The sequence below is a fragment of the Pongo pygmaeus genome, chromosome 1 (assembly GCF_028885625.2).
Source record: "Pongo pygmaeus isolate AG05252 chromosome 1, NHGRI_mPonPyg2-v2.0_pri, whole genome shotgun sequence".
Classification (NCBI taxonomy): domain Eukaryota; kingdom Metazoa; phylum Chordata; class Mammalia; order Primates; family Hominidae; genus Pongo; species Pongo pygmaeus.
The window spans coordinates 186,062,672-186,089,756 of NC_072373.2; the positions used below are offsets into that span (position 1 = coordinate 186,062,672).

A 27,085-nucleotide genomic window follows, 5' to 3' on the forward strand; every position below is an offset into this window, starting at 1 on the left:
AAAGAACACAAGGATGCGAAGTCGGAAAGAGGGAGGCCAGTTTGGGGGTTTATGAGCATCCATCGTTAACTAAAGATGATGGGGCGGGGTGGGACAGTGGAGTGGGAGCGAAAGCAGCCAGCCGTGAGAACAGTGCTTGGAAGTCTTCAAGTTGAGATTTAGGAGAAGAGTATTCGTAGAATGTACAAATGTGATGAGCTCTAAATAGATCAAAAGCAATTTTTTCCCCTTAAAGGGGAAAACACAGTCTTAAGCATTATGTGAGTAATTAGAAAATTGGAAAAATAAAGCAGCCTGCAATGGTTCCTTCCCAGTTCAAATTTCCCAGTGATCCTAGGCATTCTATCACCTCCTCATCCTCTCCTTAAAATAGCTGGTGAAGAGTAAATGGTCCACAGACTTGCTATCTGAGTTGGCTGACCAGGCAGAGGCATAGAACAGGATTCATCAAGCCCTTTACTAAACCCAGAAAAAAGTCCTTCTGGCTTACTGTCCTTCCTCAGGTAGGAGTTTAGTGTAGAATTCTAGTTATTTCCACTCTGTGCCTTTTTGGGTATTTTAAAAGGGTGGTCATTGGGTGAGTGCTAAACTCATCCTTGCTCCAGCCCCCATATAACTGAAGCCAAGAAGGAAAGACAACATTATAGGTACCAACTCCTGAATATCAATTGGAAGATTTTTCAGCTGTAGGAAGACTTGTCATAAACTGCACAAACTTATAAGAGTTCAGGGCTTGCTGGAGTCACTGCCCCCATAATGCAATTAGGAGTAGAGGTAAGAGCTGGAGGAGCCTGGTTTAAGAGACCTCAAATCTGTGCCCAACCCCTTATCATATTAATTATAGCTAACATTTATTGAAGGCGTACTTTGTGCCAGGCACTGTTCCTAGGACTTTATTTGTATTTTCTATTAACTCGTTTAATCCTTATAACACCACTAAGAGATTGATACTAGTGTTCATCCCACTTTATCCGGAGGAAATGGAGGCACAGAAAGAGTAGCTGCATCTGTCTCATCTCACAGATTTAGCTCTTCTTAAACTACTATGTCTGTAAAGCACACTGGGCGTTAGCAGATACTAAATCATCTTCTCCCATCCCACCAAAGGGTATGTTTGACAAACTTTTTTTCTTAGATCATAACTAGTAAGTTCCAGGCAACGCACTGGGTACTAGGAACAGAGATCTTAGAATAAGACAGAGTTCCTACCTCAAGGAACTCACAGTGCAGGGAGGGTGAAAAGGACTTGTGAGTGGGCCAAAATAAATTGTGCCTGAGGGCTGCCACACTGCAAAAGGCTCCTATCAATTTTTCGAGTATGGAGACAGCCTGACATACATATATGAAGTGCTCAGAACAGTGTCTGGCACACAGTGAACAAATACAAGTATTATTCTTGTTACGTCGTGAATCTGACCCACAGGTCTCCCTCTCCTGGAGTGTCCTTCCTTCTCATTGACTCTGGAGTCAGACTGCCTGGATCTGAACCTCTTCTCTCACACCTGCTTGTGTGAAAATGGGCATACTGCTTAAACACTGTGCATCAGTTTCCTCATCTGTAAATGGAGATAACACCTATCTCGTAGGGATTTTATGAGGATTAAATCAATTATTACCTGTAAAGCACTCAGAATAGTGCCTGACACATAGAAAGTGCTCGAAGTGTCAGCTATTATTATTAGGAGTGATGCCATGTTTTTCTCTTTGCTTGCAGTCATTTCACTTGCAATAAAAAGACTGAATGTAAATGCATCTGGCTTGGTTAGTTTAAGGAGGATAGGAAGTCTCTGGGACTAAATGGGAGGAGAACAGGACCCCTGGGAACTTGGAGGAATAACCCTGGAACTTGTTAATTAAGATCTTGTTAATGAATCTGCTTGTTAATGGTCTATTAAATAATCACACAATGAAGTTTACCGCACAAGTAAAGTCTTTTTCTTTCTTTCTTTCTTTTTTTTTTTTTTTTTTTTTTGAGACAGAGTCTTGCTGCGTCACCCACCCAGGCTGGAGTGCAGTGGCACAATCTTGGCTCACTGCAACCTCTGTCTCTCGAGTTCAAGCAATTCTCCTGCCTTAGCCTCCCAGGTAGCTGGGATTACAGGTGTGTGCCACCATGCCCGACTAATTTTTGTATTTTTAGTAGAGATGGGGTTTTGCCATGTTGCCCAGGCTAGTCTCGAACTCCTGAGGTCTCAGGTGATCCGCATGCGTCAGCCTCCCAAAGTGCTGAGATTACAGGAGTGAGCCGCCACACCAGGCCTAGTAAAGCCTTTTTCAAATTCTTGCTCTTTCCAATGCTCCTGGCCCAGCTTTAACTTCTAAAGATCTTGCCTAAGGGGCAAGCCCTTCCAAATCTGACAGGGACCTCTTCATCTTGTCATACTGGCCGATAGAGCATGGCTATCCTTGCAGCCTAGGAAAGGTCTCTAGGGCAGAAAACCCTCTTCGACTTGATTCTGCCTATCATTCCTCAGGCCAAAGCACTGTGCCTCTGAACCAAAACATCTCCCTCCACAAAATAGGAATAGAGTCACTAGCCCTGGAAATGGAAAAATAAAGATGCTCCGAGCTTTGCTGAGAAGAAAGGCAAAGGGTAAACTTCTTTCAGTGGGGATTTAGGAAATAAAATTTCAGCTGAGATGTCACAGATCTGGATAGAAAACGGCCTGCCAACTTACATTCACAAAAAGTCTACAAGAGTTGGGTAACTTTTGACCCAAAACACCTAGAAAAATAGTGCTGCAGCCGGTCTCAGGGAATGCAGACTGTCTTCTGCAGCTCAACTTCAAGGATGGAATGGCATGTCAGAGGGCTCCCTCTAGGTTGAACACTCAGGCATTTCATAAACTATTTTAGCCCCCAAAGACCATTTTGCTCTTGAGACAGACGTAGATAGACATCTTGCTTGTACCTATGTGTATGTGATGGTATGGCATTTATACGGTTACTTCAAGATTACAAAACACATCTGGATTATCTATTTACTCAGCAATCCTGTAGGGTAGGGCAGGGATTATCTGCCATCTCCCATTTTATATATGAGGAGCTGGGGCTCAGAGAAACAGACACTTACCCAGCGTCGCACGGCTAGTAAATGACAGGCCCAGAGCTTCTGACTGTGCTGTTGCCCTATCGCTGAACCGTTCCTCTATTTCTAGTCACCACCTCCCACTTGTAAACATGCCAGGAGGTGCCCAGTGTTGTGGTGGATCCTGTGTGGCCCTTCAGACTATGTCCAAGTGAGTAGAGCCAGCTGGCAACTCTGCAAACTCAGCAGAAGAAACAGTGATCCTGGGTTCATTTACTTTAACAACAAATATTTACCAAGCTAGGCACTACATGAGGGGACACGCTAGATGGAATTACATAAGGAGACAGACATGGGCCCATGGGAGAGGCACAATTAAGCAAATAATTACAATTTAATGTGATGAGTGTTTTTAAAGGGGGAATTATGTTGGGGGAAAAAACACCATCCCCAACTCCATAAGCAAAGTTGACGAGAGCATCCCCTACTGCGCAGGCACCCAAAACCCCCTGAACCTCTCGGAGCAAGCCCCTAGTCACGGCTCACTGAACCTTCTACCCGGTGGCAGCTGCCCCCTGGAAGGGTTAAAGCTTAAAGCAGAAAGCCAGTCTGCAGGTGTTGGTGACTAATTCTCACACTGAGAGATTCCTCTAACCCTCCAACTTTTATTTCTTTACAAATGAGCATTTGAAAGCTCAAGGGTTGCGGAAGAGGAGAGAGGAGGCTGGCAAAGCACACACGCCAAACCCTCTCCAGCCCCTTCTCGGCAGAGCAACAGCACTGAGAAGATAAGCTGGCTGGAGCCCAAGGGGCACCGCAGCGCACACCGGCCTCCCTCACATCTGGCCAAGCACCTCCAGACCCTCCCTGGGCCACCTCATCATTATAATATTGCACCAAGAAGGGGAGGCCTGGGCACATATAGTCACTTGATCAGCAATAAGACAGGCAGAGGGAGGCAATCCGAGGAGGAGCAGTGGCAGAGGGGGAGCCGGGACAGGTGGACAGATCCTCCCCAAGACAGGAGACTGGATGAGGAAGGTACTGTTCGTGAGGAGATCCTGGGTCTTCACCCTTCCCCTGTCTGCCCAGACTCCTCAGTGGGTTTCCATCCCCTTCCTTTCCTCCCCACTAGTCCTCACTCCCCTTTCTGCAAGGCCAAACACCTCAGTGAAACCTTCCCCCGAGACTTTCACCCTAGATGAGTGATTCCTAAACCTTAAGGAACACAAGAATCACCTAGGATGGCTGCTTGCTAAATACACAGTTTCTAAGCTGCATTCCTTGTGATTCTGAAGATGAAGTCTAGTGTGGGCCCTGGGAATCTGCATTATAAATAACATTCTTCACCCCACCCCCATCCCTGTCCCCATCCTCCACTACCACCAGCACAAGTGATCTGAAGCAGGCAGTCCTTAGATCACATTCTGGGAAAGCCAGCCTCAGGGATGACTCTCTCTCTCTCTTGAAATCCTAGTGCCCTTACTGTCTGTTATTTTACATTATCATTTCTTTTTCATATATACAGTTTAGCTACTCACCTTAACCATAAGGCTGTCAAGAAGAGGAAGTATCATCTCCTACTTCTTTGATTCCCTTGCAAACAGCACCGAGCACAACGCTCTACACACAGGAGCTCAGGAAATGTTCGTGGATGTAGAGCGATGATGAAGATAAGAGGCCAGGGAAGGAAAACCACAGCGGGGATGGTGGAGCACAGAGGCCCCGGCTGGAAGGAACTGTTTTTAGCATGCCGACGTGTGCCAGGCTGGAACAACGGTTTGCTTCGCCTTCTTTTTTTCCTTCTTCAATACTCTTGGCACTACATGCCTAACCTCCCTCGTGAAAGTCAAGCCTGAGCAATGCACCTCCCAGAGGAAACTTTGCCAAGAAACTCTGCCAAGAATCCCGGGTGCTATGTGGCTTAGTTTAACGGCCAAGCGAGTACTCTAGGCCCTGAGACCTGTAACGTTTCCGGGTAGGGCAAAGGATAGCGCTAAGCCTGAACTTTAGTAAAAAGATGAGGAACCTTAATCTACCTCACTAAACATCAGCAGGGCAATGGCCCTCCTTCACTCAGCAAATATTTCCAGAGTATCTACTCTGTGCCAAGCATGGTTCTGGATGCTCATGGGTCCTCTGGTGGTTAAGATAGCATATGTTATCAGAAAGCATTTTCTAGTGACATATCTTTAGAAAGTTACTTTAAAAGCAGGACCCTAGATGATGAGCCTCAGAGCCACATAAGCACCAAATGCATATTCTCAAGAATGCCTGGTTATAGGATGAAGTGCTATAGACATCCAAGGTCAGGTCTCAGGCCCTGGCAGGGAACAATTCTATTCTCACTTCACTGTGAGCAATCCTTGGCAGTTATGGAGTCCTTTCTTCCACTCTCGGATACCACAGTTTGTCCAAAAAAGCAAACTGCTACCCCTAGCTCCTTTGAATAAATAACTGCTTCTTGATTTTCAGGTATCAGCGTAAAGGTCACTTGCTCCAGAAAGCTATCCCTGACTCTTAGACAAGATTAGATGCTCCAACTTCTAAGTCTCATGGCAAGTTATATTTCCCCTATGACAGTAATTTTCGCAGCATCCTGCAATTGCTAACTAAACTTTGAATTCCAGTAAGGCAAGGGCTATAATCTATCTTGCACATCAGTCTATTCCCAGTACCTCGCATGGTGCCTGGAACAATGTAGGTACGCAGTAAATACAGCTGAATGATTAAACGAACTAATGAGTGCATCACATTTGACCAATGATATGGCAACTGAGTCATGTCTCACATACTCTGCGACAGTTTTATCCACTGCCACCAACAAACAGCTAAGATGAAGCAGTACTATTCCTTCTGTGGGACCAGTATCTTACGGAGGTAAAACTGGGGCTCACAGCAGCACCCCAGTACAGACTCCAGGAGGCACTTCCCACGATCAAAGATGGATTCAATACTACAGAGTCAATATAATGTCATCAAGAGCCTGAGAGCTATTGTGGCCATGAGCCACAGACTTGAGTTTCTTACAAGTCACTCAACTTCTCATAGGCTCAGCTTTCTCATGAAGAGGACAGTGGGTACTTTAGCAGCAGGTACTCTCTTTAAATAAAGAAGAAATGACAATAAAAATCTCCCCACACCATGATGGTAAGTTAGAAGAAGGAGGCAGCATTTGCAATGAAGCAGCTCTGTGGTTAGGAAAGGGTTAAACCCACGTCTGGGTTCTTTTCCCCGTAAATCAGCCTTGACTGCTGCTCAGTCTGAATGAAGCCCCACCAGGTTGGCCTGTCAGGAAGGAAGCCCATGCGTCCAGACTTTTGTTGTTCTAAGGATTTTTTTTTTTAATTTTACTGCTCAGGAAGGAAGCTGAAGCCTAGGCCCTAACTGCAGTCCTGCTGATTCCTCAGCCGAGCATGCGCCACTGCCCTTACCGCTCCAGCTACCTCTCAGACTCCTCTCCTTTTCTAGAATTCCTTCTGAACCATGATTTTGGCATTTGGACCTAAATCCCAGACTTACCCCTTCTTTAAGAACCAAAAATTAAGAACATTCGGCATTTCCCTTCCTACCTAGTACACACATTTGTGACTGTATGTGGGAAGGGCTGAGGACAGGGAGAATTGGGTGCTCCATGACCTTCAGAGACACTTTACTTCCAAAGGTGAGCTGAACCTTTCCTTTAAATGGAGCCATGAAGGAGCTGATAGAGACTGAGGTATCAGATGATTGGCTGCCAACAGCTATTTCTGCTACAAACATGTGTGGGCATGAGGCTCTTCAAATATGAGCTACTCTATTTAAATACCAGACTCAAATCTGAGGTCCTCAGGCACAGGGTCAGTCTTCCCCACTCCCATCCTCCTACTCCCCACCTCTCCCACTGACATGTAGAGTCATTCTCTGGTATTCCCAAGTCCCATGGGGCTTTTTTTCTACAAAGAGAAAAACACTGAGTTTATTTGTGCGTTCAGGGTAATGGACAGCCCTCTTTTACTCCTAGGAGAATGCACACAGACACTATGCCCCGCCCAACCCTGCCCTCCCCTTCCCCCTGCTAATCCCTCCCCAGGCAGCCCCCCCATCTCAGTCCTGCTGCTGTATTTCTCTTCTGACCTACAAGGCCCCTTCAAGCCCCGTCCTAAGCCTCCCCCAAGCAGAGACAATCCATCATGCTGTGGGACTGTGACACACACAGATGGGGGAAGGTTCGCAGATTTGTCTCACATAGGCAAGAGGGTAAAAGTGTCTGTTTAACTTAAAATCTAAGGACACACGAGAAACCCAGGGATTGTGAATTCTAATACTAGTCAAATACTATTACAGCAAATCTCATTACATGTAGTCCAAATCTCTATCACACACAAATTCTAATAACCCATTGATTTCAAACAATATCCAGTAATATAAAATTTCAGAATAAGAAAATACCATGAGATTTGGCTTTTTTAACCCGGGCCACTGCCTAGATATCCAACCCTAGTCAAATCCTCTCCCGACTCCCAGACTCAGTTTCTCTAACTCGACTATTACCTTGCTTCTAAATAAAACAAGGGAGAAAGAGGTCAGGAGGACACCAGGGCTAATCCTGGTGGATGGATAATAATGAAGGGAGGAGAAGCAGCTGGCCATCACAGAAAAGGGCTTTCGAGCCTCTCTCCCTCCCTCTTTCCACATTGCCATAAGGCATGAGTGTGTGAAACGACCCTACATACATTGCTAGTTGTTAATGACCCTGTGTTTGGCTACATCAGTGCTTCTAACAAGGAAGGTTTTACCACCAGATTGTCCTTGAAATAATAACAGTAACTAAGTATTGAACACTTAGTATGTGTGAGAAACTGTTCTAAGCATTATCTGTGTGTTTAATCTCATTCAGTCCTTCCCAACAACCCTGTAAGTCTGTATAATTCCCATTTTGCAGGCAAGAATACTGAGGCCCAGAGAGATTAGGTAACCTGCCCAGTATCAGAAAGCAAGTAAGCTAACAGGTCAGGACTTAACTCCATAGGCCAAACTCATAATGACTATGTTATATTGCCTCCCCACCTTTGATCTGAAACACCTTCAAGTTGAGGCTCAAAGGGGGCAAATACAGCTTTTATTCCTCTAACAGGTATTTATTACGCTAGGCCACTCTGACTTGCTTTAAATCAAACCCCCAGAAGCAAGGTCAAATGAGAGCAATATAGGATTAGCTGGCACCTAAATGGGAATCATATACCTGAAAATAAAGCAAAGGTCTCTCCAGGGCTGGCCCTTGCCCCCTCCCTACAGCTTTCTGTCTCTGCTGCACTAAGATGGATGTAAAGCCGTAAGTCTAGCCTGAATTTCAGTGGAAAAAGACAACTCTTGCCTGGTAAGTCACACTCAAACTTACTGGGCTGGATTTCTCATAAGACTGTACCAAAAGGTTCCTTCTTCACTCACATAGCTCCAGATTTTCCTAAAGCTTCAGATCTGTTAACAGAATGTACTGGACACAGCACCATGTCTCCCAGCAAAAACACAACTTTCATTTCTTCTAGGTCATCTTCAACCAGAACGCATTCCACAGAGAAAACTGACAGCCACATATCTGAATTGCCAGATGGTTACATGTGTCTACAAAACCTCCACATCACTTGACTGTTTTCAAATTCGGCCAGGATCTAGGTAGAAACTTTTTTCTAAAATACACACCAAAAGCAGATCCGTATGTGTGGACTCCATGATAGGGGATGTAATGCTGTGGGAAAACATTTGGAAAGGGGATAGGCTCCAATCTTAGGTTTCTAAGGGTTAGGAGAAAAAAGTAGATTTAAACTTTTGTTAAGTTATAAATGATTTTGTATTAATAGTACCCCAAGTAATAAAAATATGTCTACATTTGAGAAAGATGATTTCACGAATTCTTGGAAAACTCCCTCCCTACCTTCGTCATCATGAAACCTCAAGGCATAAATAAGTTCTTCCTTTCTTTCCTCAAACCTCTACGCCTTTGGGATAGCATACATAGTCTTACAGATACTGTTCTGTGCAATGCTGAAGAGTGGTAAGATGATGAAAACTTAAAGTAAAAACCAGATTATAATCGCCACCATTAAGGTATTCAATATGCAACGAACACTAAACCCTTTTAGATGATTGGTTCCAGACAAAAAATAATAATTTTTTTAAACACTAAAACTAAAGTAGTGTGATTAAGATAACAGAAAACTCCAATCCATTGGGTAAGGCTGGAAGATGATCAATTCCTTCTGTTTACTTAGCATCTACCAGTTGTTCTGATTCATACCACAGCCTATCATTTCTCCAGGCTCAACATGTAGTCCCAATCCAGGATCTTTTCCTGGAAAAGGTGTAAGAAAGTTCTTTCACAGAAAATTCTCCTTCTTGCTGCAAAGAAAGAGATACTTACAAACTCCTACCCTGTAGCACACATGTGAAGTTACAAAGGATAACAACACATTCTGTTCAACCATACATGCCACAATTTAAATGATACTTCAAAAAAATTTTTAAAGGCATTTTAGCTAATATATAGCAATAAATTATCCTTAAGTCTGCAGTTCATCTCTCTTTAAGACGGGATAAAATGGCGCTGGGAAATGCTGTTAAACTCTTAGGAGCAAATATGCAAGTCCAAACAATATTGCTATTTTGGTGTTTAAAAATCCTGTGGATTTTACAATGAAATGTACCATCACTCCAAATCTCAAGTATTTATAAAGAGCACGTCCCAACGTGTGCTTTGATATTTATTAACCACATGGATGTGGTTAATAAGAGTTAAAAATAAGAAAAACTATTATAAAAATATAACTCCATTAAATATGTTGTCACTCTAAATCTCAATTATTTACAAAGAATACATTTCAATGTGTGCCAATATTTATTAACCAGATAGATGTAGTTAATAAGGGTTAAAAATAAGAAAACCAATATAAAAATATAATTCTGTTTTTCAGTTTCCTCTTCCCTGCCTAATGAGGAAAGGGGGTGGGGAGGGAGAGCAACTTTTGTTATTTGGATACAATGTGTGTGTGTTTTTTTTTGTTGTTTTCAAACAAAAAAGGGCCACCAAATAATCAACCTGGGGCCGCTGACCGGAAGGCAGCCCCGGAAAACTTCCCGTGGGAAGAGTTCCAGAAATTGCCCGGACTTTAACGAGCCCCGCTGTGCTGGCTGCGAGCCTCAGAGGCCACCGCGACTCGCCTTGCCCGAATGCCAGCAATCCCGCCGAAGGACAGAGCCCTGGACTTGGGAAACATTCCCCGGAACATTTTTACAGATTTGAAAAGCAGGAAGGGAAAAACATTTCAAGCCGAAAGGAGAAGCCTCAGAGTCCTGGGGGCACCAAGGGGCCAGCGAGGTCCCCAGGCGCTGTACACACGTCCAACCTCCCTCCTCCACGCGCCCTGCTCCCCCACCCTCCTCTCATCCCTCCTCCCCGGGGCAGAATCCTCCCCGCGCAGTGGCCATCCCCACGCCCGCGCTGTGTCCCCCTCACGCCCGGTGCACCCACTAGCGCCTCCCGCCTGCTCCCATGCACACCGACGTCGCGTGGGCGCCCCCCTTATCCCTCACCCCGGTTCCCACTCTCTTCTGCTCAGACGGCGTAGAGGAAACCGATCGGGGACTGGGTTCTTAGTGCGACTTGGGGGCGCAGGGACGTGGAGGGCGAGGCGGGGCAGGGCGGGGGGTGCGATGGACCCTCGTGTGTGCGGCCGCGGGCTGGGCGCTCCCGGCCCTCGAGGCGGCGCGCGGAGTCCTCCCGCGGCCTCCAAGTACTGCAGAGCGACGGCGAGATCACCATCATTTCTGAAACCACTTGCAAGCCGCCTCGGTGGCGGAGGCTGGGGGGTCCCTTGCAAGTGAGCGAACGGGGCCCACTCCGTGGCCTGGCCTCCCCGGGGCCAGTTCTCGCGCCTTTCCGCGCCCCCTCCCCCAGACGATCAATTACCAGCCACCCTTCTGCCGGGAGCGGCGAGGGGCTGGTGGGCGGCCGCGAGGAAACGGCAGCCCGGATCACTTCTGCATGACAATTGATGGGAGGGAGGGCGCGGAGCGAGGAGGGAGGACGGCTGCGGTGTCCGTTTTCTCACCATGGTGATTAGGCATTCCGGCCGTAAGAGGAGGCAGCCGCCGCACAGAGCGGCGCGGCTTGGAGCGAGGGCAGGGGAAGAGCGGGAGCACAACTAGAGCGAGCCCAGCCGCCGGGCGAGCGGCGCCCCGAGCCAAGCCAAGCCAGGCCAGATGGCTCTGCAGCCATCAGGGACTGCTCCCGTCCAGCCCGGCCCCACTTTAGCTGTGCAAACATTTCTTTATCCCAACAAGACAATTAAACCCAGCAGCATGAAAAAGAGTCTCCATGACTGTGTTGGGAGTGAACAACCAGAAACAACCACACACATCACAGGAGTTCTTGCCCCCGGGGAGTAGGGGAGAACCCGGGAGCAGCTGAGGGAGAGTCAGGCTAAGTCTGGGCAGTCAGGACAGAGGGAAGCATCTGACCCAGCTCTTCTGGCGATTTGCTGACCCCTTCCCAGTGGTCATCTGTCCCAGCTGCAACCCAGAGGTGCAGCCTGGCCACCTGGCATGCCCCAAACATTCTCCCTAGGAAGAGCAACTCTCCTGAAAGCCCAGTGTAGAGTCCCTGCCCACCCCAGTCCTAGAGCCCTTGGAAAGTAACCCCCCTCACCCCAGCCCTCCCCATTCCAGGCTGCCTTTGGCCTAGGTGGGCTCAGCTGATTTGATTGTTAGAACACAGGGTCTTCAATGATACATGCCTTTATAAAGACACAGAGTACAAAATACCATCTCCTACTCAGGGCTTTTGGGACCCAAGAATGGCTGTTCAAGTACATCAAAGATGAGAGCAAAGCAGAACATCCAGGAGCTGCTGTGAGCCATCAGGTTTCCTGCCTACCTGTGACTCTGCCCGACCACAGGGAAAGTCAAGGAAAGAGGGCAAAGCTAAGTCACTTATGGTCAGTGCCCAGGGTCCATCCCTGGGGTAAGCCAGAAGACAGGGCCAGTTGCCGCTCCACGCAGGCAGTTCTGGGCCCTCTCAGCCCTGTGGTGAGCATGTATACTTCGCCAACTCCAATCTGGGCTGAGTGGATAGGCTGGCAGGCTGGCCAAAGACTGTGTCACACAGGCAGGAATCTGGGCACAGGGGCAGCCTGAAGAGGACCATCAGGAAATGCACATGACAGGAGCCAGAGTGCTAAGGGGGTAATAAATATACAGATTCTAACACAAGACAGCAGACAATACTTATCTTCCCTTTTGTTGTAAAGTTTCCTTAATGAGGAAATGTTTATTTTAAAGGCCCTGGGAAACATCGCTGTAGACATTTCATATGTAAGGCACACGTGAACTATTTGTAATTGGTCCATAAATTTTAGCATTATTTCCCCGGACAATGAGCCCTGGGGACTGATTCAGGGAGTGACAATAAACAGGAGTTACCTCAGTCCCCTTCCTGGGGAATTATGCATCCTCCATGAATGGCTTCTCACAAAACACTTCTCCCATTTTCCAGGGCAAGTAAGTCAGTCCTGTGGAGTAAAGGCTGCTTGTTTTTCCATAGAGCACAACACCTCCCTCAGGAATCACCTGTGAAGCCAGGTGGATGGACAGGCAAGCAAACCAGAATCATCTATCAGGAAAGATGATGCTTGACCCAAATCGCTATATTTCTGTCTTAAAAAATGCATGTTTAATCACAAAAGAAATCCTGCCTACCAGTACCCAGATTTAAGGAAAGAACATGTGTGCATTACACCATGTCTGCAGGTCTCTCTTTCCAGTGGGCTCACAAGTGGACATATCTGCATATTGATGTAGTGTGTGAGCAGGGGGTGGCTGCAACAGTAGAAACTGCCAGTGTTTCCATTATACAACTGATTTCTTAATGACCTAAAACTCAGTCATAAAAACTTCTGCTCTAAGTAAAGGACACACACCCCCATTCTCATCTCCCACCCCCACCCACCAACAAAACTCTAAAGCTAAATGCTTACTTCGGAGTTTGACTGCTGCACTTAATTAAAACATTTTAAAAATATTTTATGAAAAGATATTTATATGAAGAGAACTGAAAAATGAGTCAACCATATCAGCAATTAACTCTAAATTTTAAGAATAAATATATATACATATATACACAGATGTGTGTGTGTGTGTATATATATCAACCATATATGGTTAATTTGGGCAATCTGGCGAAAGCACTGTATCCTATCACTCTGCTCGTCTGAACACTTTCTATCCTCTGTCTTTTCATATCCCCATCCCCCGTCACTGCCCCCATCTGCCCCTGAAGCTTTCTCTCCCTTTGGAAGCAGTCTTGTATACTGTCACTCGATTATCTGAGAAATATTACTTATTTCAAAACTGTTCTGTAGGGAGGACCTGAAAGGCATCTAGTGGGAATAATCAGGCCTTCTAACGGCCCTTAAATATGTATTTACATAAAACAGACCATAAATATTCCGACACACGTCGGCATATGACAGGAGCCAAGAAAGCTGCTGCAGACTTTGTCTTAGTGCCTCTTCAACCCTTCCTTACAGAAAAATACTTCTCCTGCCTTCCAAAAATTCTCAATCAAAAGCACAAATGCTATCTAGTATGACCCAGTGAGGGATGTGCTAACCACCTAAGGTAAGGAAGGGAGGAAAGAGCACAAATCCAGGGTGACCACAGGGTAGCGCAGCCTCCTTTTCACTTTGCACCTTTGTTTCTTATTAAAGATTAGTCACAAATGCAACTCTGGATAATAACGTGGGTGTACAAACACCCTCCCCTCACAGACACTCCTATAGGTTTTATGCTTGTGTACAAGAAAAAAAAAAAAGGAGAACACAAGGTACTCTATAAGGGAAGAATATTTTAAATGAATAAAAGAGGAAAGGACTCCAATTTATATAACACTGCATTGGAAATAAAGAAGTTTCCCCACCCTTCTGATCAGAATCTCATTAATTTCAAGGTCAGAATTCCATTTCACTTTGGGAGACAGACTCATTTAATTTTTCTCCACCCAGGCGTATTCCTGTGTGAGGGATCCATCTCCATGGGGGATGCCACCACCACACAATGCAAACCAGGCAAACAGAAGAGTTATGGCTTTGACACTCAGAGGGGAATGGATATCCACGTCTATGAGTTCTGACTTGACTAACAAGCTTCCTCCTGCTCTGGAGTCGGATACAGGTTTGGGCTAAAAAGATAGAAAAATAGAGACAAGCTGGATCTGTTAGGTAAGAAGAAAGAGATCTCAATCTCCAGATGTTACTTTGTGGCATATTAGTTATGAGAAGATTTCATTTTCAACTTGTATTTGGAGAAAAAAAAGGGCGGAATCTGTCACACCCTAACACAAGGCAGTTTTGGCTGGGGGTCACATTATAACTAGCCTTGATCACTTGCACATCACTGGACAAAAGAAAACTAAAAATAAAATCAAACGAACCAACATAATGCCGATACCTGTTCAGCAGGTATATCCAAGAAGCAGGATCACAAGACACACAAGTCAACAGAAAGTGAAAAGGTGAAAGAGAACCAAAGCCAAAGTGAGAGAGCAACACTAGCAGTAGTGCTGTCAGCCAGCAGCCTTTTCCCTTAAGTGGGGAGGTCTCCGGCTTACAGATGCTGACATAAAAGACACACTTGCAACATATTTCAAAACCAAAGAGCGATGGATTTACAAGGCAGGTTGATTTTATGATGACTTTTATTGAAAAGGTACGCTGGGTTTAGGCAGATGCCTTTTAGCGCAGGAAAGTTAACACAGTGCCTAATTCAAGGAGACAGCCTGAGGAAGCAGTGGCGACAGGGGAGAGAGCTGCAATGTCTCTATTACTCTCCTCGGCATCATAAAGAGGAGGGAAAAAAAGTGGTATTCGTGTTAGTAGTTATAGAGAGGACGGGAGCATGAAAAAATAGAGAAAAGGGGAAGGCAAACCTCAGATGTAGTTTTCTTAAGAAAATAAAATGAAGCAAATCTGAGAACAAAGGGTTGCGTGGAAAAAACACCCTCAGTTCATAAATTCTCACCAGGCTTGAAGAAAACTGCTCTGTCTACCCACAGCCCAAAAGCTTCAAAACACAATTATTTTCTGATTATATTAGAGCAAAAGATTGCAGGGTTCAGCACTCCTAGTCTACAAGTTCCAAATAAAGGTTTAGTTCCAGCTATGAGTAAGTGTAGCCAGAGCCCAACAAGGCACTTGGAGAACATGAGAAAAAGCTGTTTCATAAGCATAAATTAATAATAGTTGTGAACATCAAATATGGAGCAGTCACACAGGTCAACCGTGTCTAGTCCTAAAAGTGAGCCCCAGGATAAGCATCCAGCAAACCTGTGAAATCCCAAGAGAAGTCGGCTTTCTAGCCTTGCGATCGCAAGGAAAACACAGCTGTTTGAAATGCTTTATGGTGATTGACGACACCTTTGTCCTTCTCTGAAAAATAGCCTCATGTGGACAAGGGCTGAGAGTTGTGAAAATAGAATCACGTGGAGTCTGCTAGATGTGATACAATGGAAAAGCTAAAAAATAACACTAAGATCAGACAAACATAATGAGGACAGCAAAGAGAGGAGGGGTGGACATGTTTCTTTAGGCCCCCCATATTCCCTAGGAGCCGACACTTCTTAATGAAATGACATTCACTCCAGTACATCGGTGGCACCCCTCTTCACTCAAGTCCTCAGAGAATAAGCCCACTAGAGTCTGAAGAGAAAGGCTGTGCTGGGGCCAGCTTGCCTCTGGCTACTTTCAGAAAAACATTTCAAGAACTATCAGTGTTCACTGATGAGAGACAAGCAAAGGTTAGCACTCCACAGCTAGTGAAAGGGAAGTAGTTGGCCCTTCCCATTACTAGGAGCATGCAAAACGCCACCGACCTGTTGAACATCACGGTGAGGCAGGGCTTACTGGGGGTAAGGGAAAGCTCGAACCAAAGTACTTACATCTGTCATTCCGATCCTCTGGGCTAGATGAGGCTTCCCGATCAGAAATGAGGCCAGAGACAGCAAAAATCTTCTTCCCAGTGTCATCAACCTTTAGTGAACCGGGGGAGCTAGATGGCAGCTGTGTCCCAAAGTCATATTCCTTGCCATCTGCATCTGAGAAGCGCAAGTGGGGAGACTCTGTGTCATGGCAGTTCTTAAGTCGCTTGGCCGGCGTAAAGGCTGACTGATAGCTCTCCCGGTCCTCAGTGGAGGCAAAGGGCCGGAAAGCCCCCACACCACTATGATTCAGCATACTGATTGGGGTGCAATCTAGATTTGGGGGAGCAAATTGAGGGTGGAGGTGTAGTAGAGAAGGGGGGAAATCACGATTAGCAAAAGTGCCTGGCACCCCACCTTGCCGATGGTACATAGAGGCAAAGGTATAGGAACCATTGGTGAAAGGAATATGCACGTCCTTGTCAACTGAGACAGGTACACCAAAGGGTCGTGGCTGCTGACAAGGGATGGAAGCATCACGGCTGGCCTCAGCCGTGGATGCCAGGACCATCAGTGCTGGGGATGCCAGAGGGTTGGGAAGGTAGGATGAGTTCTCCATCTTGAAGGCTGCCCGGTGTAAGTCCATCGGAGTCTCTTTCTGTGGCTGGCGCTACACAAGAAGCAGTCTTCCCTGGGAGGGAGGCCAAGCGGCACCTTGGGTCAGGGCAGGGAATATTACTGGGGAATCATTCCCTCCTAAGACCTGTAGAAACAGCAAAGAGAAAAAAAGAAGGGGGAGGAAAGTCAGGGGGAGGAAAAAAAGGGAAACCCCAAGTGATCGAAACACCATCCTTCTGGCTTACAGATGCTCGGGCAAGAGACACCACAGGCTTTAGGAGCCAGTGGGCAGCAGCATCAGACCATTTTCATTCAGGAAAATCAATAGACAACTTACTGTGATGTACGTGTAAGCTGACTTTGGTCCCTACACGTTCCGGGTGAAATGCGCCTGAGCCCAGCAAAGAAAAAAATATCATAAAACCTCCAAATACGATATTCCCTGAACAAATGAGCTTTGGAAAGCCAAGCCATCCAGTAGATTAAGTGGGGGTCTATGTTTTAAAGTGCTTCCACCTGCATCCACCACTTATGGCAGGCCCGATGTTCAGAGACCACATCCTACCTATATGATTCCCCACATATGCATCCTCTCTTCATCTCCCCTAACAACACCATGATACCGAAATATCCCTAATTCAAGTTCATCTAGACCAGGAACACTTGTACATATTAGTTAGTACAAAGTATACACATGGATAAAAGATACACATTGGCACATACATACACACACATCTTCATGTATCATCTAAGACTGTTTCCAGAAAAAAGTGCTATGTGAACAAACAGCATTAACATTTATTTTGATGCACACCCCTCTCTAATCACATGGGCTTTCTATTTCTCTTTTCTGAGAAGGAACAAAACCTTCATCAATAAAATGCCTGGCGTCTCTGACAACATTTAAAACCATAATGGGCGCCTTTGGCATACGCTCTCTAGAAGCATCTGTCTTCTAAGGGCAGCAAAGAACAGAACGGTAATTTTAGTTACTAATGCACTCACTCTTAAGTAGATTTGTAAACTGCCTTGGATTTGCCATTAACATTTAGAACAAAATGTTAACAAAATTTCTGACTTATTTTGCTCTGCTTATTGGCCCAGTCAGAGCTGATGCCCAATAAAGGCCCCCGGAACAAACTGGAGTTCGGAGAGACTTCTTTCAGTTTCCCTTGTAAATTTAGGTTGTACATTTTCATAGTCGCTGGTTCCATTCCAAAGTGTATTTTGAGTGGGGGCTGGGAGAAGGGCTATATATCAAAAGCCAGGACAACATAAGATGAATACCAGGACTTATTAGTGTCAAAAATATACGTGAAATAGAAACTTAATGAAACTCAAAGCATAACCAAAAGGCCACCACGGCTGCTACAAATTATACCTTTAAATTGAGAGTCATATCAGAAATAAAATCTACCTCGTCCCTTTTAAAAAGCCCACCTGGAGTATCTTTGGTATTCCCTCAAACAGAGGAACATCAGTTAAACGGTAGATGAATCCTCCTGGCTTAATGCAGTGCAAAGAGAGTATTTCCTTCTCCCATCCTGTAGCAGACATGTCAATGACTGTTATTAATTGGGAAGATGAGTGGACACCATCAGACTGCTTCCTCATTTGGCATCTTTCCTTATAGACATCATTGCTAAATTACCAGATTATGTATCTCACATTAACGGATTTTTCTCTCTTCCAAATTTTAAATAACTTTCCTGTCAAGTTATAGCAGTGCAGGGAATGATCTGCCAAGGACAGCCAGTTAGGCTGACAAGTCTGGGAATCCTGTTCTTGGCTGTTTTCTAGTCAGATTAATGGTCATACAACATGGACGCTCTGAAAGTGGGTCTAGGGCTGTTCCAAGAGTTCTAAGCAGCTCTTCACAACAGAAATAGCTACTTGTCTATCAACAAGCAATATTATATGAGGCAAACTGGAGAAAAGAAATGTGAAGGGAGGAATGTTTCCCCCTCAAAATACGACCCCCCCCCCCACAGGATTCACTTGCTATTTTTACTTCCTAGATCACCTCATTATCTTAAATGAGTTTCATAAATTAGGAATCTGGTGACAGCACCGGACACTCCAACAGAACCCGGTGAATCACTCAACCCTGGTTATTCATTTGAAAACTTCATTACACTGAAAATAAATCAACAATATTTTTCCAGGCCACATCTTTTACTTCATTGCGTGGGCGTTGGTCTCCATGGGGGAGGGGGGAATACTTTTTTTCTTTTCCCTTTTCTTTCTTACCCTCTCCTCACATTAACAACTTATATAGATGAGGCTTCAGCTGACCACAGTCATTATGAAAATCTATAGTTAATACACTCCCAATGTCAAAATGTCATGGGTTTAAACACAGAACCCAAAATAAGAAAACTAACTGACCCTCTTAATTAAAAAAATATGGATTGTAAGATAATCAGCTTGATGGAGCATTTGGGTGACTGTGAAGAACCCGGCAAAGGGAAAGTAAGTAACTGTTACTTTTCTGCCTCTATGCTGATTTTTTTTAATTTAGCACTTCGTGCAAATCCAGATTAAAATAACTCCAGCTATTGATCCGAGCAGTGGAATTGACATTAATTTTAGTTCACGTCTCACTTTGCAAAGGGATCAATAGGAAGTAATAACAGCTGACATCCCCGCTGAAAGGAGGAGAAAGAAGGGCTGAAGACAGAAATCGAAAAGCAACCAAATAAATCATCAGCTACTTTTCCACGGCATCAGACAAACTCCAAACAGATTGCAAAAAGTCTTTGTTGAATTAACTAAACAAGGAGGAGGGATCAATCCACGAAGCTAAATAAATTGTCTGGCAGGCAGTGAGGTTGGACGGAGGGACCAACAAATATTGAGTTAAAATTTCAAATCCTTGACGTGATGGGTTTTGTTCAGTTCCGTATCTGTGGGAGTTTGTTTCTTAAATCACACTCCCGACCCTGGTTTAAAGTGATTGCAAAACGCCAGCTATCTGAATAATTAGTGAGATTACTAATTGCGTGGTTAAACACGCCAGAACCAAGACAAATGAAACGAAGACGCCCGCGTTTGGAACGTGAAAATGTCTGAGGCTGGGCTGATGCGCAGCGCTCCGCGCTGTGCGGAGCGAACTAGCCACTTTCGCACAGAAAAACCGAAAGCCCAAGAGAAAGTCTCAGAGAGTAGGTAATCTCCCATCCCATCCTCTGCCCATCCCGGTCCAGGGTCTGGGCTTCCTGACCCGCGCCCGGATCGGCGTAGAAGTAAGCGGTGCTACTGCCGCCGCCGTAGCTGAGAGCCAAACCCATTTGCAAATGACTGCCACAAAGAAAGCTGCAAAGGGCTCTTTCCCAGAGCCGAGCTCAGAGCGCCCACCAAACTACGGCTCTGCTGGCAATTAAAATGCACACACAACACTCCTCTGCTTATTACAACAGGTGACATTTTTGTGGTCTCTGAACCGTTTCCAAAAGCCAGGAATTAAAATAATAGAACAAATTAAACGATATTTTTCCTTTGCATAAATAAACTTTTAAAAAATTAACAGGGAACTTAAAAAGCAAAGAACAATGGGAAATGAGGCAGAGTAGTGGGGGGTTGTTAAGAACGCAGGAAATAATTTTTTTTTTTTTTTAAGTTCACAGACTTCTTCGCTTGAAGAGAATTCCCGCACACCAAATGCCCAGGGGGTATTTGGAAACACCGCTCTAACAGAAATTTTACCACCATATGCGAGAGCTCAGGGAACATAAGGCTAACACAGTTCCCGGGCTAGGGCCGACGCCTGTGTTTCAGGCATGGCCGGGTATCGGTCCCAGATTTGGACTAGGGTTCAGGCCCAGCTTGGCCAAAGGGTGCGAATCCGAGACAGCCCGGGCTAGTCCGAGAGTGCGGGGTCGCTGGGATACCGGCTCAGCGAGCGGGTGCATTATTCAGCTCGGAAGAGTCTCGGCTGGGAAAAAAAAAATTAACTCTTTTAGGGAAAACGGGGGAAGAAGAGGTGAAGGCGAAACCTACATAAACTTGGGCCCAACGCGGAGCCGAGCCCACTACTCTTTGGCCTGACCTCTCCCTCCGGCTCTCGGTTGCCTTTGTATATAGAATACTCTAGGTCCCAACAACCTCCGCACGAAACAATCTGCGCCTAACTTTGGGCAACCAAGGCGCCAGTCCGGGAAGAACCGACACGTGCAAGGGCCCCTGGTCCGCAGCCGCGCGGGGCCCGCGGGGCAGGGGCTCAGAGCTGCCAGCCTTCGACCAAAGTCCAAGGACCTCCAGCTCCCAAGCAGCCCCGCCCCGGGGGTCACGCCGGTCCCGCCGCCGCGCGCGCCACCGCTTCAGCGGGCAGCCGCGGGCTCCTCCACTCCCGCTTCTCCTGCAAATGCGGACCGGCGCGGGGCTGCCGGGCCTTTCCAGCTCCTAGACTGCGGATGCGCGGTGCGAGAGGGAGGGATCTGCGGCCCGCACCGCGGCCGTCCGGCCGCCGCACACCGCGCGGCTCGCAGAACAGGTGTGTGTCCCCGCTCGCTCCGCGCCGGCCCCGGCCCTGTCGGCCACCAGCGGCGCGACGCGGCGCCGCCCCGTCCTCGGCCTTGCCCAGCCTCGCCTCGAAGCGCAGCCAGCGAACTCACGCCACTTTTGCCGGGTCTCTGCGGGCCAGGGGGGATCGGCACGGAAGACGCCAGCACCGCTTTTCCTCGACGCTCTTTCTGCCTTTCCCCCCTCTGCTCATTCCCCTTTGCAGGAAGAGCCCGCGAGACGGAAAGAGGAGGAGGCCAGGCAAGGCAAAGCCCCCCTGCCCATTCTGCTCCCCCCAGTCCCCTCGCTGCTTCCTCACTGCCGCCCTTTTTTCTCTTTATTTTTCCTTTCTCTCCCCTTTGCCCCTCAAGCCGAGTCCGGAGCGGAGGCGAGAGGCAAGACGTGGCTGCTGGGCGTCGTGGGCAGCTAGCGCCGTGCTCTCCCCTTCGGCGGCTCTCCCCTTCGGGGCAGTGGGCCGGCGCAGACCCCAGATGACCCGGGCCGGCCAGGCAGGGCTGTGCCCCCACACCTATGGCCCGGACCCCATGCACCCACCCAGTGCGACGCGCGCCTGGCTCAGGGTCGGAACACGGGCTCTCCGCTGGAGCTGCATCCACGACCCGAGAATGCAGAGTGTGCTTAACGGGAAGCGAGAGCTTTTCCCTTGCCTCCTGGCTGCCCTAGTCCCCGCTACTTCGGAACTCCTGCGCGCCCTCGCCAGCTGGGGTCGACCTGGGCCGCGAGCTCTCGGAGAAGCTCCTGGACTGGGGGATGAACCGGGCATCCCCTCGGATGGCCTCACCACCGTGGGCGGCCTCGCCCGGGGGGCCACACGGAAGCTCTCCGCCCAAGTTTGTTGTGCCGTGGAAGAAAAGGCTTTCTCTTACAAAGCACAAAGGCGAAACGCCCAGGCCGAGCCCTGAAAAGCCCCGGGTTGTGGGGCGGGGGTGGGGTGGGGGAGGCCGGAGGCTCCGGAGTGCGGTGGCGGGGCTGGGTTCCGGGCAGAGAAGGTCGCTCGGCCCGGGCTGACAAGCGCGGCGGCAGTGGCCGCAGGACCGCAGCGACCGGCGTGCTCACTGAAAAGTTTTGTTCTCAAGTCAGAAGAAAAAATTGTTACTCAGTTTAAGGCAGGTCTAAGATAAAAATAAAACTACAAATAGAGTAAGGCGCCCTCGTCTCCACGATCGTTCTCCCGCCTTACTCAGTAGAACCGCTGGGAGAGGGGGTCCCGACCCCGAAAATCCCGGGAGATCCCACGTGTCGGGCTACTCTACGGCCAGGCCGGTCCAGCCCAGCGGAGTGGGGAGTTTACCGGTGGCGTTTAGAACGGTCCGCCTCTATGCTAGCACCTGCCTCCTTCCTGCCCGCAGAGGATCTCTCCATCCTACCCCACCTCCCTCCCTCCACACCCTTCACACCCGCCCCCGCTAGGAAAAAGTCAGTCGAGCACTCGGGGTCCAGGGCTAAACAGCCACTCGCCGGGTATCCCGCGGAGCCGGCTGTGTGTGGGGTGGAGGCTGTCGGGGTCGTTTCTCATTCGGATTGCCCCTTCTCCATCCGCCCGCCGCCTCGGGCTCCCCACTGAGTACCACCCAGCCCTGGCCTCGCCGGAAATCAACGCGGGGTACACAGGGGAACCCGGAAATCACCGGGGGGTGCACCAGGGAGCCCAGCGAGAAGGCATTCTCGCGATCGACCCGAACAAAGTGGGAATGGGGCTTATTAAAAGACGGAGAAAAGTCCTGCTCCCTTCCCTTACAGTGCCCTCACCCTCCCTACTTGTCCAATTCCCGCGTCTGGTCCCTCCCCCTTGCACCTCCCCCCCTCCCCAAATAAAACACATTAAGGAAAACTCAAGACGGAAAGTTTGAGCGAGGCAGCGCACGGAGCGCGCAGGGCGCCAGTGCCGAGAGGCTCCGTTGCGATGATCCAAGACGCGCCAGTCCGAGTCCCAGTCCCTGCCCCCGTCCAGAGGGAACCGCCCGAATCCCTAGGAAACGGACCCGGAAAGTTAGCCACGTTCCTGAACAAGCCGGCCGCCCTCGCACCCACCCCCCTTGGGTACGCACACACGTCCACACCCCTTTCTGATCTCCATACTTGCCGTGGAAATTCCTTGGGAGAACGGTCGCACTTTTCAGGACACGGAGAGAAGCAGGCGGAGAGTGTGGTGCATGAAAAGTCCCGGGTTCGCAGAGCCGGCGGAGGCAGCGGCGGCGGCGGCGGCGGCAGCGGCAGCAGCAGCAGTAGGCGGCTGGCCCCGGGTTTGTGTTCGCGAGCTGCCTGGGATTGCATGTACAGATCAAGAGACTCGGTTGGCGTGAGAGAAGGAGCAGTGCTGCCTCTCAGCGCTGGATCTAATCAGTGAATGAGCCTCCACTCTCCCAGGGACTCGGAGACACACACACGCGCGCACACACACACGCACGCACACATTCTCTCACACTCACACACATACAGGCACTCTGAGCACTGAATACATTAGGGCACTAAGGGACTCTGGGAAATGAAGTCCAGACCCAGGGCACTCCTGGAGAACAGACCTACTGGCCCTCACCAAAGAGCTTGGAAGTCTTGGGGTCGCGAGCCATTGTGAACTAAAGAGAGCGTTGGCTTTTGTTTACATCCCTCCTCCCCCACCCGCAAAGGTCTCAGTGAATGGTTTGGTGCTTGTTCTTCTTCCTTTCCTGAACCAAAAGGGACCAAGAGTAAATGGGCAAAGCTTGAAGACTGACATCCACTGCTGCTTAAATGACCCCCAAATCCTGGGTCCCTCAAAATCTCTGCCTTTTTCCAGAAAAATCTTACCTGCTGCTTTGTTCCTGGAATGCTTCTCTGGGTCTTTGACTATAATAATAAATAATAAATGAATATTAATAAAACTGTAATTTTTGGAGGAGGTGAAGGCCTAGTTTAGCATCCAGATGTGAGAATAAAATTTTTTATTGGTGTTTTATTGATGTTTATATTACAGTTCATTCTTTTCAGATCATTTCATATCATCCTATAATTCATCAAACACAGAAAGATAAACAGGGGAAATGGATAGAGAACTAACATTCCTGAGTGCTTTCTAGGAGCCCGGTTATGGGACTAAATGCCTTTACATAATTTCATTTACTCCTAAGATTAATTCTGGAGATAATATTACCACTAGTTTATAGAAGAGGAAACTGGAGTTGAAAGGGTTTTGTAATTTGCCCATGAAAACGTGGTTAACAAGTCTTGGATAGCAGGTAGTTCTAGTTCTGAAAGCAAAGTTCAACCAAAATCAAATCCTGGTTTAAGAAGTCATTCCTGGCCGGGCGCGGTGGCTCACGCCTGCAATACCAACACTTTGGGAGGCTGAGGCGGGCGGAACAAGAGGTCGGGAGTTCGAGACCAGCCTGACAAACATGGTGAAACCCTGTCTCTACTAAAAATACAAAAAGTAGCCGGGCGTGGTGGCATGCACCTGTAATCCCAGCTACTCAGGAGGCCAAGGCAGGAGAATCGCTTGAACCCAGGAGGCGGAAGTTGCAGTGAGCCGAGATCACGCCATTGCACTCCAGCCTAGGTGACGAAAAAAAAAAAAGTCATTCCTTTGTTTTGTGGTTAAGTGTCTAAAACCTCAGATTTCTCATCTGGAAAAAAAAAAAAAGGGAGGGTGGGGAGAAATGGAGTACACACTGATAATCCACTTTGCAGAGAACCACATAGGATTATAAATTGTCTAAAAAGAATGAGACTCAAAATCTCATTCTTGCTATTATTTCATTGTCCTTTTTACTTATGTTTAACATTAAGGTAGCATCTAAATATTAAGTATGTTTACGTATATGTGTGCTGTTTGTATTTTAAAATTTTAATTGGCAACTCTAAATAAATTGTTAATTTGATCACTTAGAGTTCTACATTTACAACTATTTCTATAATTCATGATATCAGGATTATTTGTTGAGGAACTTTATTTTTATTTATTTCTTTTTTTTGACATGGAATCTCACTCTCTCGCCCAGGCTGGAGTGCAGTGGTGTGATTTCGGCTTACTGCAACCTCTGCCTCCTGAGTTCAAGCGATTCTCCTACCTCAGCCTCCCAAGTAGCTGGGATTACAGGCATGCCCCTCCACGCCCAAATAATTTTTAGCAGAAATACAGTTTCACCATGTTGGCCAGGCTGGTCTCAAACTCCTGACCTCAAGTGATCCACTTGCCTCGGCCTCCCAAAGTGCTGGGATTACAGGGGTGAGCCACCACGCCTGGCCTGTTGAGGAACTTCTAATCCATGTTTAATCATTCACTCATATGCCAACATTTATTATGTTAGGCTCTATTCTTTCCACTAAATTATTGTTTCCTGCTAGATTGTAAACTTCATGAAGTCAAGAACTGTGTTTGTTGCATTCTACATCATACCCTAAGCACCTTACAGCATCAGTCTCTTAGTTGAATGAATAAACGAGGATATAAAAATGAACTCCTGTCCTCAAAGAGCTCACCATCTAGTAGAGGAGACAAAGAAAGAGTTAGAAATCAATTTGATAACCACTATAATAAGGATGACCTTAGAATTTATTGATCTAACTGAGACAAGTTTGATGATAAAAAGGGACACTTTTAATAATTACACTGGGATGACAAATGTGAACAAGGGCCATCCTGGGCCAAGCAGGTTGAATGGTCACCCTAGCTACATAAGGTATTTCATTCATTCATTGAACAAGCATTTATTGAGAACTCTCTTGTGTGGTGTGTTAAAGGAATTATAAGGCACTGATTTCCCTTGAAATTGAAATATGAAACATTGAGCAGCAAGAGATAGGCAGGAGAAGTGGGCCAAATCACAAAAGGCTTTGTATACTAAGCTAAGGAAGGTGGACGTTATCCTATAGATGATGAGAAACCCCTAGAGGGTTTTAGGGGTGTGACAGGGTAGGATTTCTGTTTTAAAACAAGCACTAGTTGCTGGGTGGACGAAGTGGAGGTTAGACAAGAGGCAGGGAGGCCAATTAAAAAGTCTATCTCAAGTAATTTAGTTGAGATAAAGTAGGGCCTGAACCAAGGTACTGGGGCAGAGTGAGTGGAGAGGTGGGGACACATTACAGTGAGATCTAAAAGGTAGAATCAACAGGATTTAGCCATTTTAGTATGGTGGATGAAGGCAGAAGGAAGACTCTATATAAATCCTAAATAAGATTTTATTATTTATAGCAAAAGACATTGTCAGTACTTTAATGTTCATCAGTAGTAAAAGGCTCCCTCAGATCAACTTAGAGAGTTCCCGTAGATCCAGTGCACATTCTCACAGATAGATGATACAGATAAGAAGGCCTGTTCAATCATCAAGCCAAATATTTTTAGCTGTTACCACATGCAGTGGTCCTCACTATGATGCAAGTGCTTAGAAACTAGAAGAATTAATCACTGTCTATAACAGCAATCTAAACGAATAAATTAAATGCAAATCCCTCATAAAATCAGAGCAAAATTATGTAATGCAAAATTGAATATGTAATACCTCACTAATTCACAGGTCATATGTCCAGCAACCCCAGCTATCCAAAACACAATGAAGCAGGAAATAAGCAAAAAGGGTCCCAGAATAGCCAAAATAAACATTACAAAGTCCATGCACTAAAGTTAACACATTTCCCTCCTAGGAGAATTACACAAGCCTTCATTCAGAGCCGATTTATTCTTTCTTAGGTACAATTCTAATAAGCTTGATTATTTGGCTTTCCCATTCACAGCTGATTAAGATTGTCAAATTAAAAGGGGGCAGCCATTAAAAAGAATGATATAGACTAGGATGTACTGACATAGAAGGATACCTATTATATATTGTCAAGTGAGAAAAGCAAGTCATATAACAGTATGTATAATATGATTTGATATTTGTCCGTATACATGTACACACACATTGACAGAAAAAGGCCTGTAGGGATACATTAAACTGTTAACAATGTTTATGGCTAGGGAGTGAGAGTGTGGACGTGACAGGGTGGGGGGTTAG

At 46.8% G+C, this 27,085-nt stretch overlaps 1 protein-coding gene across 9 annotated transcripts in view; it reads right to left on the reverse strand.

Moving 5' to 3' along the window:
- The window catches only part of RNF220 (ring finger protein 220), a 248,455-nt gene extending 224,993 nt beyond the window's left edge, over positions 1-23,462 (reverse strand). For 5 of the 9 annotated variants that reach the window (XM_063665442.1, XM_063665423.1, XM_063665425.1 and 2 more), the window contains exons 1-2: positions 23,197-23,318; positions 15,996-16,737 (exon numbers count right to left, since the gene is read on the reverse strand). In XM_063665442.1, coding sequence (XP_063521512.1) covers positions 15,996-16,620 — 625 coding nt within the window. In that variant the 5' untranslated portion in view covers positions 16,621-16,737; positions 23,197-23,318. Of the gene's footprint in view, positions 1-15,995; positions 16,738-16,929; positions 16,984-23,192 lie in introns of those variants that run through there. The other 4 variants (XM_063665436.1, XM_063665421.1, XM_054490658.2 and 1 more) reach the window with 3 other exon arrangements.
- Positions 23,463-27,085: the final 3,623 nt, after the last annotated feature.